This window comes from Cinclus cinclus, chromosome 1 (assembly GCF_963662255.1).
Source record: "Cinclus cinclus chromosome 1, bCinCin1.1, whole genome shotgun sequence".
In the NCBI taxonomy this organism is placed as follows: domain Eukaryota; kingdom Metazoa; phylum Chordata; class Aves; order Passeriformes; family Cinclidae; genus Cinclus; species Cinclus cinclus.
Genome location: NC_085046.1, coordinates 64,256,743 through 64,270,005, shown reverse-complemented (window position 1 = coordinate 64,270,005; position 13,263 = coordinate 64,256,743). Strand labels below are relative to the sequence as shown.

The following is a 13,263-nucleotide window of genomic DNA, read 5'->3' as shown; positions in this document are numbered from 1 at the left end:
ACCCCAAGACCAGGAAAAATCTTTTCTATCACTTCATTTTCACTACTTCTTCTCTTGGAGATGAAAAAGACCCTTTTTGTGATGAAAGAGCAGCTCAAATTCTGCAGTCAAGCCTGTGCTTATGCTGAAGTCATAGTAAGCTGCAGTGATGAGTTTCAGTATGACGATTGTATGAACATCCCCCCATTCTTCAAAGAACTGGCTAAGACTGCCATGCATTCTGCACAGCCTTCTTTCAGACATCAGTTGGCAACTCCTTTTGTTCATTAGTGGCTTGGACTGACACTGGAATGTTAAGTAGTCCTAAAGATTACAAATCCATCATCAACTGGATCTGAGCTACTTCCACTGCTTCCCAGTTCAATTACTATATGCAAAAAGGTGTCCTGACCTTTAGGTTTTTAGTAAAATCACTTTGCTTGTAGGAAGGGTTCAAGGACCAAAAAACTGCCAGGTGTGGAAGGAGATTTACTCAGGGACCTCTTGAGGAAGCTCAGTCTACATAAACCCATGAGACCAGATGGGCTGCACCCAAGGGTGTTGTCATTCTGAGGCTGCTTACTGTTGTCACTGAAAGGTCATGGAGATTGGGGAGGTCCTCTGTGACTGCAGAAAAGCAGATGATGCACCTATCTTCAGAAAAAGGGCATGCAGGACAATCTAGGGAAATAGCAAACCATCATGGAACAAGCCATCTTTGCAGAAGTTTCCAGGCACATGAAGGAGAATGTGGTAATTTGGAGCAGCCACCATGGATTTACAAGGGTGAATCATGCCAGGCCAACTAAATTCTCTCTTGTGATGAGGTGACTTCATTTGTCAAAGGGGGGAAAGCAGACAATGTTGTCTACCTTGAGTTTAGCAAGGGTTTCTATATAGTCTCCCACAGAATCCTTATATTTTATTTCAAATGGATAGTTAGGCAAAAAACTAACTGAATCATTGGTCAGAAGGGTTATGCTCTGTCTCCACTGGTTACAGTGGAGTATCTTTGGGGTCTGGCTGGTCTGATACTTTTATGAATGACTTGGAGAAAGAGATGGGATGCAGTACAGTCAGGTCTGTGGACTGGTTATGCTTAATGGAGGGTGTACTCAATATGCTAGAGATCAGGATTGCCGTTCAGAGGGATTTACACTTGCCAGAGGACTAGGCCGACAGGAACATCATGGAGTTCAGTCCGGACAAAATAGAGCCCTCTTTATCTCAGGTGGACTCACCCCCATGGCTTTGTTAGCTGCTTTGCTGAAAAGGACATGGGAGGCTTGGGGCAGGCCGAACAGGAGTCTGTGGTAAACTGGCAGCAGTGAAAGTGCATCAGACTGTACCAACAGGACCACAGATGGCAGATCAAGGAGAGTGATTATTGTTTTACTCAGCACTCATTAGACCACAGCTGGCATAGTGGGTCCAGTCTGGAGGCTCCCAGTACTTGACAGCTGATGGCAGACTTGAATGACTCTGCTGAAGGGTCAGCAGGATGGCTGGAGGTTGAAGCATGAGAATTGTGAGGAGAAGGTGAGGCATTGGGGTTTGTTCACCCTATGGAAAAGAACAGCAATTTTACAGTTCCTGAGAGAATGTTACCGAGAAGATAGGGCTGGGCTTTCTGCCAAAGAATGAGAGACTAAGGCTGTAACGAGTAGGGGAAGTGCGGGTTAGATAGAAAGGAGAAAAAAATTATCTAACAGGAATAATTAGGTAGTGGAATAGATTACCCAGACAGGTTGTGCAGTCTCTACATGGGGATCTTTTAGGACCTGACTGGACAAAGACATAATGGACATCAGGCCTCCCAAAGTCCCTTCCATTCTGAATTACTTTATGATAAACATCAGAATGGATTGTCTCCATCTCCTCAACAGAATTTCCTCTATGTAATACAGTTCCCATCAATCTGTGGATCTGAAGTGAGTGTATATGCTGCTATTCACCCCACAGACCAGGAGAAATATATAAAAGGTTGCCCCTCTAGTTTTAACTAAACAAGATCTAAGACATTTTGGGCAAGAACAACACTAGACAGGATGAGACAACTTTTTTTATTGTTTTAATATGAGTGAATAGATTAAGAGATCTGAAATGTTGTAAAGCAATATACATACTGAATAAATAATATGCACAGGAGAGTCACATCTACATTGTAACACTGGCTAGTATTCAGAATACTTCAAATAAATCCAGTGACATTGGATAAAGTCCATAAAAATGCTATCCTGTCTTCCCTTGTATGAAATTGTTCAAGTATAAAAAAATCCGATACAGTGTAAAATATTAAATTCCATTTCAGTCAAGAATAAAAACTGCAAGTATTGTAGTTTCACAGGACAATGTAAAGCAGCATTTTCTAGCAAAGGGAAAAATAGTCAGTCTACATACAGATGAGTGAGAAAATGGCACTAATGTATTTGAGAGGTCTACATGAATAACTAGTCGAGGGAGAAAGAATGAACTAGCAATATTTTATGTAAAAACCTAAGAAAGTGTTAATTTAAGAGTACCCTCATACAGTGCACATACTGAATTTAAATAAATCCAAGTCAACATCCTTAGTTAATTAGGTTAATATTTAATATGCTACATCTAAGTCTACTAAATAATTTATACCATGAGATGAATACATAATTTTACAGTGTCACATCTAAAGTCGCTTTCTTTAGAGCGCAGCATAGTAGAACTTTCAAAATAAATATTTCTTTTTAAATAGCATAACAATTAAGGCACAGTATAAATCACATACCATTAACCCTTAAAGAACTGCAGTCTTGGTAACAAAAAGTTGCCTTGTGTACTGTATGTTTGCTAATAAATATTTTAAATATAATCCTGAAATAGATACTAAAATTGTACAAATGGTTTCCAAAAAGAAAATTCCCTTAAAACAGTTCTTAAAAGGTTTTAATTCATTAGGCTTCTTCCTGCCTTTATTCACAAGTTACGAATAGATGCAATAAATAGAAAGAGAAGGCTGTTGTAGTAAAGGGCTGATCCTATTTTAGAATCAGAATAGCTGACACCAGCAGTTAAAGTTTCCCAAAAGTGAAACGGGATGGGGTGAGGGATTAGGATGTGACAAGCTCATCACATGAGCACGAGTGATGTGTTCTGTCCAGAACTGTCTGTGTTATTGATTGTCTCTACAGCTGTTGCACCCCTTACTTCCACATCACTTGCTCCATAGTTCCACTCATCCAGAGGACAGAGAAGAAAATAACTTTGGTGCCTGTCCGCCATCTTACTAGCCGGCCATCTTCCTTGGGCTGTTCGGTCAGTGCCTGTCAGTGAGACAGTGACAAAGTCCTGTCTCAGAAAGACAACTTCTAAAAGCTAGAAAGGACAATCAGTGCTTTAAGCTCGTTTCCTCTTAAAATGGATAAAAGTTACATATTGCTGACTCAAGTTTTTTCCCTGGTTCAAACTTTTCAGATACCATTTTCTTACTTACATAAAAGGCAGTTTTGCTTCCCTGATAGTGTAGAAAGTACATATTTGCTTTTTTTTTTTTGGTTTTTTGTTTGTTTGAAAAGATGAAGTCCCATTGCTACTCCTGCCACTCTTTCATGACAGTACAGTATTTTCCCCACTATGTTCTTCTGGCTTGATACTTTAAACTAGACATGCCGCTCTACCCTTCCCCTCTAACAACACGATTTGGATGCATACTGTATGACGACAGCGGAATAAAAACCTTTAGTTTCGCAATAGCATCGATTTCCTTAAAGCTCCTTAGTTACTACGAATCGTCTGTTAACTACTTATACTGGAAGGCTGAGAAGTGGAAGAGAGCGCGCGAGCTTCCTTCAGGAGTCCCATCCGCTATTGCATGCGGTCTGTCTGCAGCTGTTGGGGCTGGTACTGGCCAAAAGCTGCTGCAGCCGCCGCGGCCGTGCCGGGTGCTGCTGCGGTGAGGGGCTGCTGCACAGCGTAGCCGTAGCCCCCAGCTGCCACGTAGCCGGCAGCTGCAGCCGGCGAGGCGGCATATGGGTACTGCTCATAGGCGGCCGCTGCCGCCGAGTACTGCGCGTACGCCGCTCCAGTGTAGTCGATGTAAGGCGTGGTGGAAGCAGCGGCTGCTGCGGGTTGCACGTGGGGAATTACCACTCCGGGCTGCACAAAAGCCTGTGGATAGACATAGTGAGCGGGAATCCTGTTGAAAGACAGGAGAGGGAGTTAGAGCTGGTATGCGAGTCAGCGCCTAAGCGTCATATCCATACTCCGAACTAAAACAAACTCAATTTAGTTGTTGTTATGTGCATAGGGTTGCCACAATAACTTGACTCAATGGACCAGTTATCAGTTCACTGGCCCGAAGAGATGCATCGCTCCAAAGCACAGCATTGCAGCTGAGTTAAGTCAGGATGTTCAGTCTTCCTTGAGGATAGTATCTTTAATGACATTCAAATCATTAGATGGACCAACATTACTGATGTCTGTTTCAAGACAACTCTGAAGGACTAAGCTTGATTATTCCGTCTGGAAAATTGCACTACTTGTTTTTCAAATCACCTGTAAGTCGTTTTTATTAGCCCTCTTCTGTCTTAACTACTCGACTCTTAGTAAAATTATTTCCTGCAATACTTTTATTATTAGTGACTGAGCAGTTTGACAGCATCACTATAATGAGTTTGACAACAGCCAATAAGGCAACAAAATGGTTGAACCCTGACTTTATGTCAAGTCTTCCCAGGGAGGCGTGTTGAGAACGTATTGTGGCAACCCTACTTAAGTTGCTATGCAGACTCAGCACACATTAATTTCTCTGCAACCTCAGTCACCCTTATTAAAAATAAGAAAAAAACCAACACAGGCGACAAAGGAGTTTAAATAGAGTTCACAAGTGTGGTAAACACAGCAAGAATCACACTTTCCAAACGAACGATAGTGCAGCTCACTCCGTCACAAGAGGCCATTGAGGGGAAGCTACATAGATGCTATTAAAATCCATAACAGTGACTCCTAAGTACATGTGCATCACACTTTTATAAAAGTTGATAAGGACACAAGGGTCAAACCTGTTTGATTATCAGGTCACTGATGTCCTGTTTTGTGCCAGCTTGTTTATTTCTATGCAAGACATACAGCATAGAGTTTTTTGGGAGGTGGGCATAAGATTAAGTCTAAACAGATCTGGTGCTTAACAAAAGCAAAAAAACCACAGATTTACAATTTAAGAAATAACCATTCTGAATAGATAAGTAAATACTTTCCCATCTTGTCCAAGTCACATAATTTGCTTTCTTGGATTGTTTACTTAGCCCTTTAGTTTTAAAAACTGGTCATATCATTGTCTTAGCACACAAGTGTACATACATGTTAATCCCATGGTTGTATTTTATAACACCGTATGATTAAAAAAAAAAACTTTGTGTAATTCTCATTTTACATTCATAGCGCTGTATTGCATCTAGATTTCCAAAGAGAAGTCCTTCATATATGCAACTCCTTCCCAGTCAGTGAATCTCTATAAATGCATGAAAAACTTCTTGTGCAGATTCACTAATATTTCAGTGAACTTTCTTTACCTTTACAGATACCTCTAAAGACTGCACCAACCTTTGGACAAACTTTAAGCACAGATGAAAGTTGTAGTGGTAAAAAGTGTCCTCTATTCTCCAAATTCAAGATTTCATGGGAAGGATTTGTTGGGGTTTTTTTGTTTAATTTTTAAATCAGCATTAAGATGTACTTAAGTGGTCAACAAGGAAACATTTGCAATCTGAAGGGACACTGCCAACTAGAATCATAGCAAAACATAGTTTAAAGTAAGTGATAGACTTTAAAACAGCTTAATTTTCTTTTCCAGAAGAAAAGAGCTGAGTTGCTTGAATAGGAGTATTAGCATAGAGAAATGTTCAGTTGCCATGTTTAAGATATGAACACCACAATCATAAAAACCCAACATGTCAATGAAATTAATTTCCAATTGTGGGAAGGACAAAAAAAAAAGAGTGACAATTAGGGAGGGATGGGGAAAGAAAACATGAAACGAAACCGTAGGTTGGGTTTTTAACACTCACCTAATTTACGAAGTGATTAGCCAGAAGTGCATTTGAAGCATACTTAAGCTGGCTCTGTGCATTTAAATACACATCATTACCTGAGCTTTCAATATGGACGAGCATAAGCAATCATTTTGTATTGGTCACCAACCAAGTACAATTCTAATGAACATAACACCATATTTCTTTATGCAAGCATTTAAGAAAAGAGGTATAAAAACAAATTTGAAGTCACAGAGAGCCTCTTTTGCATCACGAAGAGTCCATTTAACACCACATCAAAGGGATCTTTACATTCAGTACTTATGGAAGAGTAATTCCAGCAGAAGAGACAGTAAGCAAGCTTATCAGTCTACTTGTGTTGTCTTGAACTGACGTTACTAAGATTTTCTGAAGATACTTGGACACTCGACCATATCCTTGAACAAGACAGAAAGATACATGTGCTTCCACTTAAGCTCTTGTGACTTGGTTTATTTAAGCCAAGAAAGTAACAGGTGGTGAAGTTATGAAACATTATCTGTTTGCCACATCTTACCCTACAATAAACATAAACCCTGTGCAGGCTCCTCTCCACCATGCCATTTAACACATGATGATTGACAGCATAAGCTGCAGTGAGGCTATTTTTGATCATCTGTCATGCTACAACTGTTTTCAGTCAAGTAAAATGGCTTTATATGGCCAAAGTAAATTTCTACCTACTGCAGAGGCCAGGAGACAAAGATCTCAGCCATTCAGAACTGCTTTTCATGCTCTGCCAGGTCAAAAGCTGAAAAAGCAATTCCCAGTTACACTAGAAATCCTTAATTTTAAATAAAAGCTGCTGCTTTATTTTTCAGAGTGATAGTGTGAGAAATGCACAGGATTTAAGCTCTTTCTTGGCAGTACTTTTTATTTTGGAAAGTGTATTTGCTGTTTAATGCTTTTGCAGTAAAGGAAAGTAGAAGCCGTGTTTAACTTCAGCAATAACCGTAGCTTCGAGATACTCAAAATTCAATGACCTACATCCCTGCCACGTGCCTTAAGACTTTCTTTCTTGTTATAACAGAAGATTTGTGTTTAACTAAAGACCTCAAAAATAATCCTATAGGCAACAATAAAGTGAACAATAACTTCAAAGGAAAGACTTTTCAAACTAATGCAGAGAGCTGTGGCATATAGAATTTCAGCAGTAGTGCATCTTTAACTCTCAGCATTACATTCTCACAAAAGTAGGTATTTAACTTTAAACAAAATGTTTTGCTTTGGCCCTTTCATGGCATTGTTTGCTTTTGTAGGCATAATTAAAAAGTAGATATTCACCAATGAACAGCTCTCCTTTTAACAGAAATAGGTTACATAAACATTAAATGTACAAGACCCTTACTATGTTTCCTTTTATCTGTTAACCACTAAGAGGACGTAACAGCAGGCTAACTTTTGACTGTTCCAGCTTCATTCCCTCTTTTCAGACTATCTGTAATACTATCTAGTATTATACAGGTCTTTTGATCACAAACTCAAGAGGGGGCTTTTCCTTCTCTCTTATGAAAGGCAGATTTGCCTAACTCTTGGAAGGTATCAAGCATGTCATATCAGCTAACCATTTGATAATGGGCTTAATAACTTTGGGTTTAACTCTGGTTTTACTGAAAACAGTGGGTATGTTTTCATTTGATCAAAGTACAGATTTTAGACAGAAAATAAAGAAAAAAAATCTCCATGCCAGTTACGTCCTACACCAATAACTCTGAATAACCCTGAATTTTCCTAATATTGAAGTAAAAATTATATTAGCAAAACAAGAAAAGCTATCTTGTTAAAGGGGGAAGCAAAGTCATCTTCCCCCTCCATAAATTCCTGTTGAATTCTCAGACAGTATTTTAATAAACAATTGTGAAAACAAAGCTATATAAATAACCAGTCCTGTGATCAAACAGCTTTCTATGAAACACACCATCAGTAAGATGGATGCTGAATGTAAAAAGTGGGAAGAAATGTTGTTCTCCTGCACTGAATTGAAAAAATTCTCTGCATTTTAAATTCATCATGTGTCAAAGCTAATCTAGTTTCTGTCTCCTTCCACCACAACAGTGTTGTACTCAAGTCAGAATACTGAACTTCTGCATCTTCTCAGTAAAAGTAATGTAACATAATCAAATTATTTTAAGTTTATTATTTGATAGATGTGAAACCTTATGTTGTGGATGCCCCATCTCTGGAAATGTTCAAGGCCAGGCTGGATGGAGCTCTGAACAACATGGTGTAGGGAAAAGGTATCCTTGGCATGGGGTTGGAACAACATGATCTTTAAGGTTCCTTCCAATTCAGGCCATTCTATGTATGATTTTGTGATTCTAAAACACAGCTGACTGTACCAAAATATGGCAGCACCTCACTAATTTGCACTGTTAGGAAAAAAAACAAAACTCAACCACAAAACATTTGACGCTTTTGTGTATGGATTAGCTGAGTATTGGTAGTGAATCACCCCTACAGCCTGTTTCACACAATCTATTAGGGAAGTGTACTTCCATAGTGCAACTGCACAGGAAGAACAAAGGCTTTAGGGTGACCATGCACCTCAGCGCAATCCACACAGCAAAAGAGAACTCTTCAAAAGAAGGAGATCCAAATAAGCACAGAAACATCCCCCCTTACTGTCAATGAAGTGAATGAAGATGTTCATTCATCCTAATGAATGTTGTTCTCCTTAATGTGAACTACATACTTCACAAAAAGTTGCAGGTCACTGGAAATTTTGAGGACGAAGAAGGATTAGTAATCTCTATTGTTTGCTCATAGTAAAAGAAATGCAACAGCCGAAGATGAAAAATTGCCAATTTCATATATACATGGCTCTGCGACCAACATTCCTTCAGTTTTATGTGCAATGCCTTAGAAATCCAACCTTATTCAGCTTGCTGGAAGGATTTCCCTGACCTAAACATGGTTTGTGTCATCTGTTGTTGGCTTTGGGTAAGGAAAGCAAGAAGGACTCCTCCTGCATTTGCACAGTCCTTTAAGCAAGGGACTGCCACAGGTCCTCCTTTTCTGTTGTGCTCAGCAAATATTCAGTCTTTCCACAGCTGATCCCTGCACAATTCAGTAGCTCCTGTTTCAACAAGTGTTTTAACAGCTCTGGAGATGAGACGTTCTGCCTCCTGCCTACCTTAGTGCAGGCATCATAAACTGATAACTGCATACACACTGTCATCTCACACTTCAAAGGAGCAAGCAAAATACAGTAGCAGATAATCATAACAAGGTAAAAAAAAAAAAAGACAAAAAGTTTTTTACAGCTGCTCCACTCTCAGAAGAATCAAGACACTCTTTTAAAATTACATTAAGTTTATAGGAAAAACTTTTTCCTATGGTTTTCAGGACAGGAATTGTTTCCTTCCATTCTGACAAATCAAATTACCGAGAACCTATTGTTGCTTAATAACAGACAAGTATGATATTCTAAAGGTATTCTAATCAAATTAACAAAATGCATTTGTGACACATTTTCCCTACTTTGTTGTTAGCTTATGATTAATTAGCAAAATGCACTATTTTGCAATGAGTTTCTCAGTCAGTGTGCATTAGTGAAGTGACACAGTGGAAAGCTTAAAGCAGACTTCACCTCCTAGTGATACGCCTATAAAAAGCAAGAGTTAGATCCACTTAGGAATACTTTATACTCAAATTCAGGAGAAATGCACTATATATTAAAGACAGATTGAAGAAAGAAATCCCCTCAAATTAGAAAGCCCAAATGGACGTACATCGTTAATAAGGAGCTCCACACCCTTCCCAAGAACAAACCCCCCAAAAATCATGAACATGCAAGCAATATGTTGATTTATTTAAAAATGAAGAAGTCACACAATTTAGCACTCACTACAAAATATGGTTAAAAAAGTCACAGGCTACAGCTTGAAAGCAAGGAAAAAACAAAGGCCCTTTGCTCCCCATGGCAAAGTCACTCCTCAACAACAAAACCAAAATTAAAAAGACCCCCCCCAAAAAACTTTCACTACAGCTCTTTCAATCAAATAAAAGCACACAGTTTAGCTATCAACACCACTTCATTACCGTAATAAATAAAAAAAAAGCACACGGAGGTCTACTGACTATATGAAAAAACATACATGCATCGTTAATCACCATTTTAGCTTGTTTGTGTTTGAGTCTACTGGTTACAGAGTTTAATTCCAAACAGAACTATTCCACCTCTTATCATCATATCCTTCTGATCAGTTATCTTAACTGTAAACGATCCCTGTCAGATTAGAAAGAGATAAATAACATTGAGTCAAGCTGAAAAAAGAGAAATGGGGCACAGCAATCTTGCATCAAGTCATACCTCCTTGTTTTATCATAGGGTCATGTGGGACTGGACTGCTTAGTCGGAAGGGCCACGTCCCACACAACTTGACTCAGCTGCGGCATTTAGAACATGACCGACAAGGTGAGCGCATTTACGGGTATACATTTATAAATCTGAGAGCTTCAGCATTTCTGGCCAGCTTTAACGATGCTACTGCAAGAAGCCTTCAACGATCATATTTTTTCTTTCATTTAAAAAAAAAAAAAAGATCTTTTTCCTCCCCTGTTTGAGGTCCCATTGAGACTTACCCGAAAGGCCTCTGTATGAGAGCTGGATGAAGCTGCTGGACTCCAAAGGCAAAACCTACCAACAAAAACACATCACAGTCTCTGTATGGGTGTTTTTTTGGCACTTATTTATGCTACACACACACACACACAAAATGCAGAGTAAGAGTCTTCACTAACAGCCTGCAGCAACATCTGAAAGGCTGTAGAACCAAAAATTAGAAAGCAAAATGTGTCAGTCCACACACACATACATACACACACATACACACACACACAGAACTTAAACCAGTGAAGCACACACTTTCCTAGATATCTTTAGGAAAATGACTTTTTCTAAACAAGTACAGGGTTTTCGTTCATATTTTACCCGGTGCTCCATTTGGATCCCCAACTTTAGCATCTGGATGACTGGGTGGTACTTTCCATTCATCTGTGCATTTGTTTAACTTCTACAGACTTAAAATTTAAGTCACCCCTACTCGTGAGGACTTTGCACAGGGGGTAAAATCCCAACTTCATTTCTGTTCTCCAAACACCCCAGCATAAACCCTGTCTTTCCTTGGCAGGAACGTAATTACTCGCACAAGTTCATTAGGCTAAACACGGGGGAATTCAGAATGGATTCCTTTAGAGCACACGTGCACACACTCCACTCTCACTTGCTGCAAAGCAGCAGTCTGGGAAGAGGCTAGGACATCAGATTGTCTCAGATGTAGTCTTACAAAAAGTCATTTCATTTTAAAATCTGCATAATAGCTCCCATCTGCTTGAGAAGTTTGCATTAAGATATTGTTTGTATTAATAAGACCGCACACATTGGAAGCAATTCACTCCTAAGCCAGTCTTACCCTGCAATGATACTGTAAATGGTCAGCGCCACCACATTCCCAGCAGCAGGAATAACCAATGAAGTGTTTGAGCTGTGGAAGTCATCCTGGAGAACTCCAGATATTTTATCTCTGATCATTTTTGGTTTTTTAAACAAGGCACATGTGCAAAATAGCCAGAAAGTTACTACGTACTGCATTTAAAAATCAAAACCAAAGCACGCCCAACTGTGTGCATACTTCAGGAAGGTGGAGGGCATCACTACCTTTTTTTGAAGTTTTACTCTCTTCAGAAACCTGAGGCACGGAGAGAAAAGCCATTCGGGGCTGCTTTCTCACCTGGCTGCATTATCCGCGGCTTGGCACCCAGGTACGCCAGGTTCACGTTGGCTTTCCTGCCATCGATGATGGGGTTGGGGTCCTTACAAGCCCTTTCAGCAGCAGCTCTGTCAGCCATGGTGACCTTAAGGGGTGATGCCGCATATTAGATCCCTTTCCGCGGGGAAGGAGAAGCCTCCCGCCCACAACAGCGACCCGGCCGTACCCGCGGGCGGCTCCGAGGGGCCCCCGGCCGGACCCCGGCCCCGGCCCCGGCCCGCCCGCCCAGCGGAGCGGGGCGCCGGGAGCCGCGGCGAGCGCAGGGCGGAGGGCGCGGGCCGAGCTCGGCCGCCGGCAGATAAACCCCGCAGCGGCCGTATCAGCGAGCAACAGGCGCGCTGGCGGTGTGCGAGGAATTGGGCAATTCCCCCCCCCCCCAATCTCCTTTTTCAGTAATTCCCCCCCCCCCACCCCCCCCCTGCCCCCGCCTCTATCCAAACTCCCCAGCAGGAGAGAGAAAAATATAAAAAAAAAAAAAAGAAGAGAGAAAAGCAAAAAGCCGGACGGAAAAAGCCCCTCCCGGCCCCCGAGCTCTCACAGCGGCCCCCGCGGAAGTTTCCCCGCGATGCCCCCCGCAGCCGCCCACCGCACTGCCCCGCGCCCCGGCACTTACAAAGCCGTATCCCCGGGACTTGCCCGTCTGTCGGTCGGTGATGACCACCGCCTCCTCGATGTCCCCGAACACCTCGAAGTACTTGCGCAGGCTGGAGTCGGTGGTGTGGTAGGGCAAGCCCCCGACGAAGATCTTGGTGTAAGTGGTGTCCTTCTGCGTCGTGTGCATCTTCCGCCCGGCCCTGCGCGCCGCGCCGCGATCTGCACCCACGCGTGGCCGCCGGGGCGTGCGGGTCCTGGGCGGCGAGACCCGCTTCCAGACTCAGCCCCGCTCCTTTTTTCCTTTTTTTTTTTTTTTCTTTTTCCTCTCTTCCCCCGCCCCCCGTTTTCCCCCCGCCACCCAGCTACAATGCAATTCCCTTCTGCCTTTGCAGACCCAGCTTCCTCCTCTTTCAAGAGCGGAGCCTCGCAGCCTCGGGCGGTTTTGAGGTAGGTACCGGCAAAAGGAGGAGGGGAGGCCGGGTAGCAGCCAACCTGGCGGCCGTAGCGCTGGAAACGAGCAGAAACAGCAGCTGCAAGAGGAGCGCAGGGCCTGGGATCTAACAACTGAGTGGCCTCCCCCCTAAAAGCCACCGGGTCGGGCACTCTCGGTTCCTCCTCCTCCTCCTCCTCGAAGGGGCGGGGACGGCGGCGGGGCGGACCCCGAGCTCGACCGCGGCGCAGCCGGGGCTGACACGCAGCTGGTGGCAACAGCTGGATGCCCACCGTGCGGCGGCAGCCGGGCCTCGGGGCCGCCAGGCAAAGGGGTGGCCTCAGAGGTGCCCCTCGGGGAGCTCCGGTGCCCTTCGAGGCAGGTTTGTTGCAAACATCGAGTGCCAGGAGGCAGGGTCCGGTGGGGTCAGCGGTGCCCGGCCGGCCAG

At 42.5% G+C, this 13,263-nt stretch overlaps 1 protein-coding gene across 2 annotated transcripts; it reads right to left on the bottom strand.

Moving 5' to 3' along the window:
• Positions 1-2,028: 2,028 nt before the first annotated feature.
• RBM24 (RNA binding motif protein 24) lies at positions 2,029-12,977 on the bottom strand. 2 transcript variants are annotated; one of them, XM_062488423.1, is made up of 4 exons: positions 12,297-12,977; positions 11,753-11,876; positions 10,605-10,659; positions 2,029-4,147 (listed from the first exon to the last, which is right to left on the bottom strand). In XM_062488423.1, exons 1-4 carry the CDS (start codon positions 12,570-12,572, stop codon positions 3,817-3,819), a joined length of 786 nt encoding a protein of 261 aa, XP_062344407.1. In that variant the 5' UTR covers positions 12,573-12,977; the 3' UTR covers positions 2,029-3,816. The 2 variants fall into 2 exon arrangements, with proteins under 2 accessions (XP_062344407.1, XP_062344489.1); XM_062488505.1 differs by having other exon boundaries at positions 12,405-12,970.
• Between the last annotated feature and the right edge of the window lie 286 nt (positions 12,978-13,263).

Excerpts from the sequence above, each read along its gene's own strand:
- RBM24 (XM_062488423.1), bottom strand. The coding sequence starts at position 12,572 with ATGCACACGACGCAGAAGGACACCACTTACACCAAGATCTTCGTCGGG. Across the intron at positions 11,877-12,296 it reads GGCCGGGAGGGGCTTTTTCC|GTCACCATGGCTGACAGAGC; the intron begins GTCCGGCTTTTT and ends TCACCCCTTAAG. Across the intron at positions 10,660-11,752 it reads GCCGCGGATAATGCAGCCAG|GTTTTGCCTTTGGAGTCCAG; the intron begins GTGAGAAAGCAG and ends TTTTGTTGGTAG.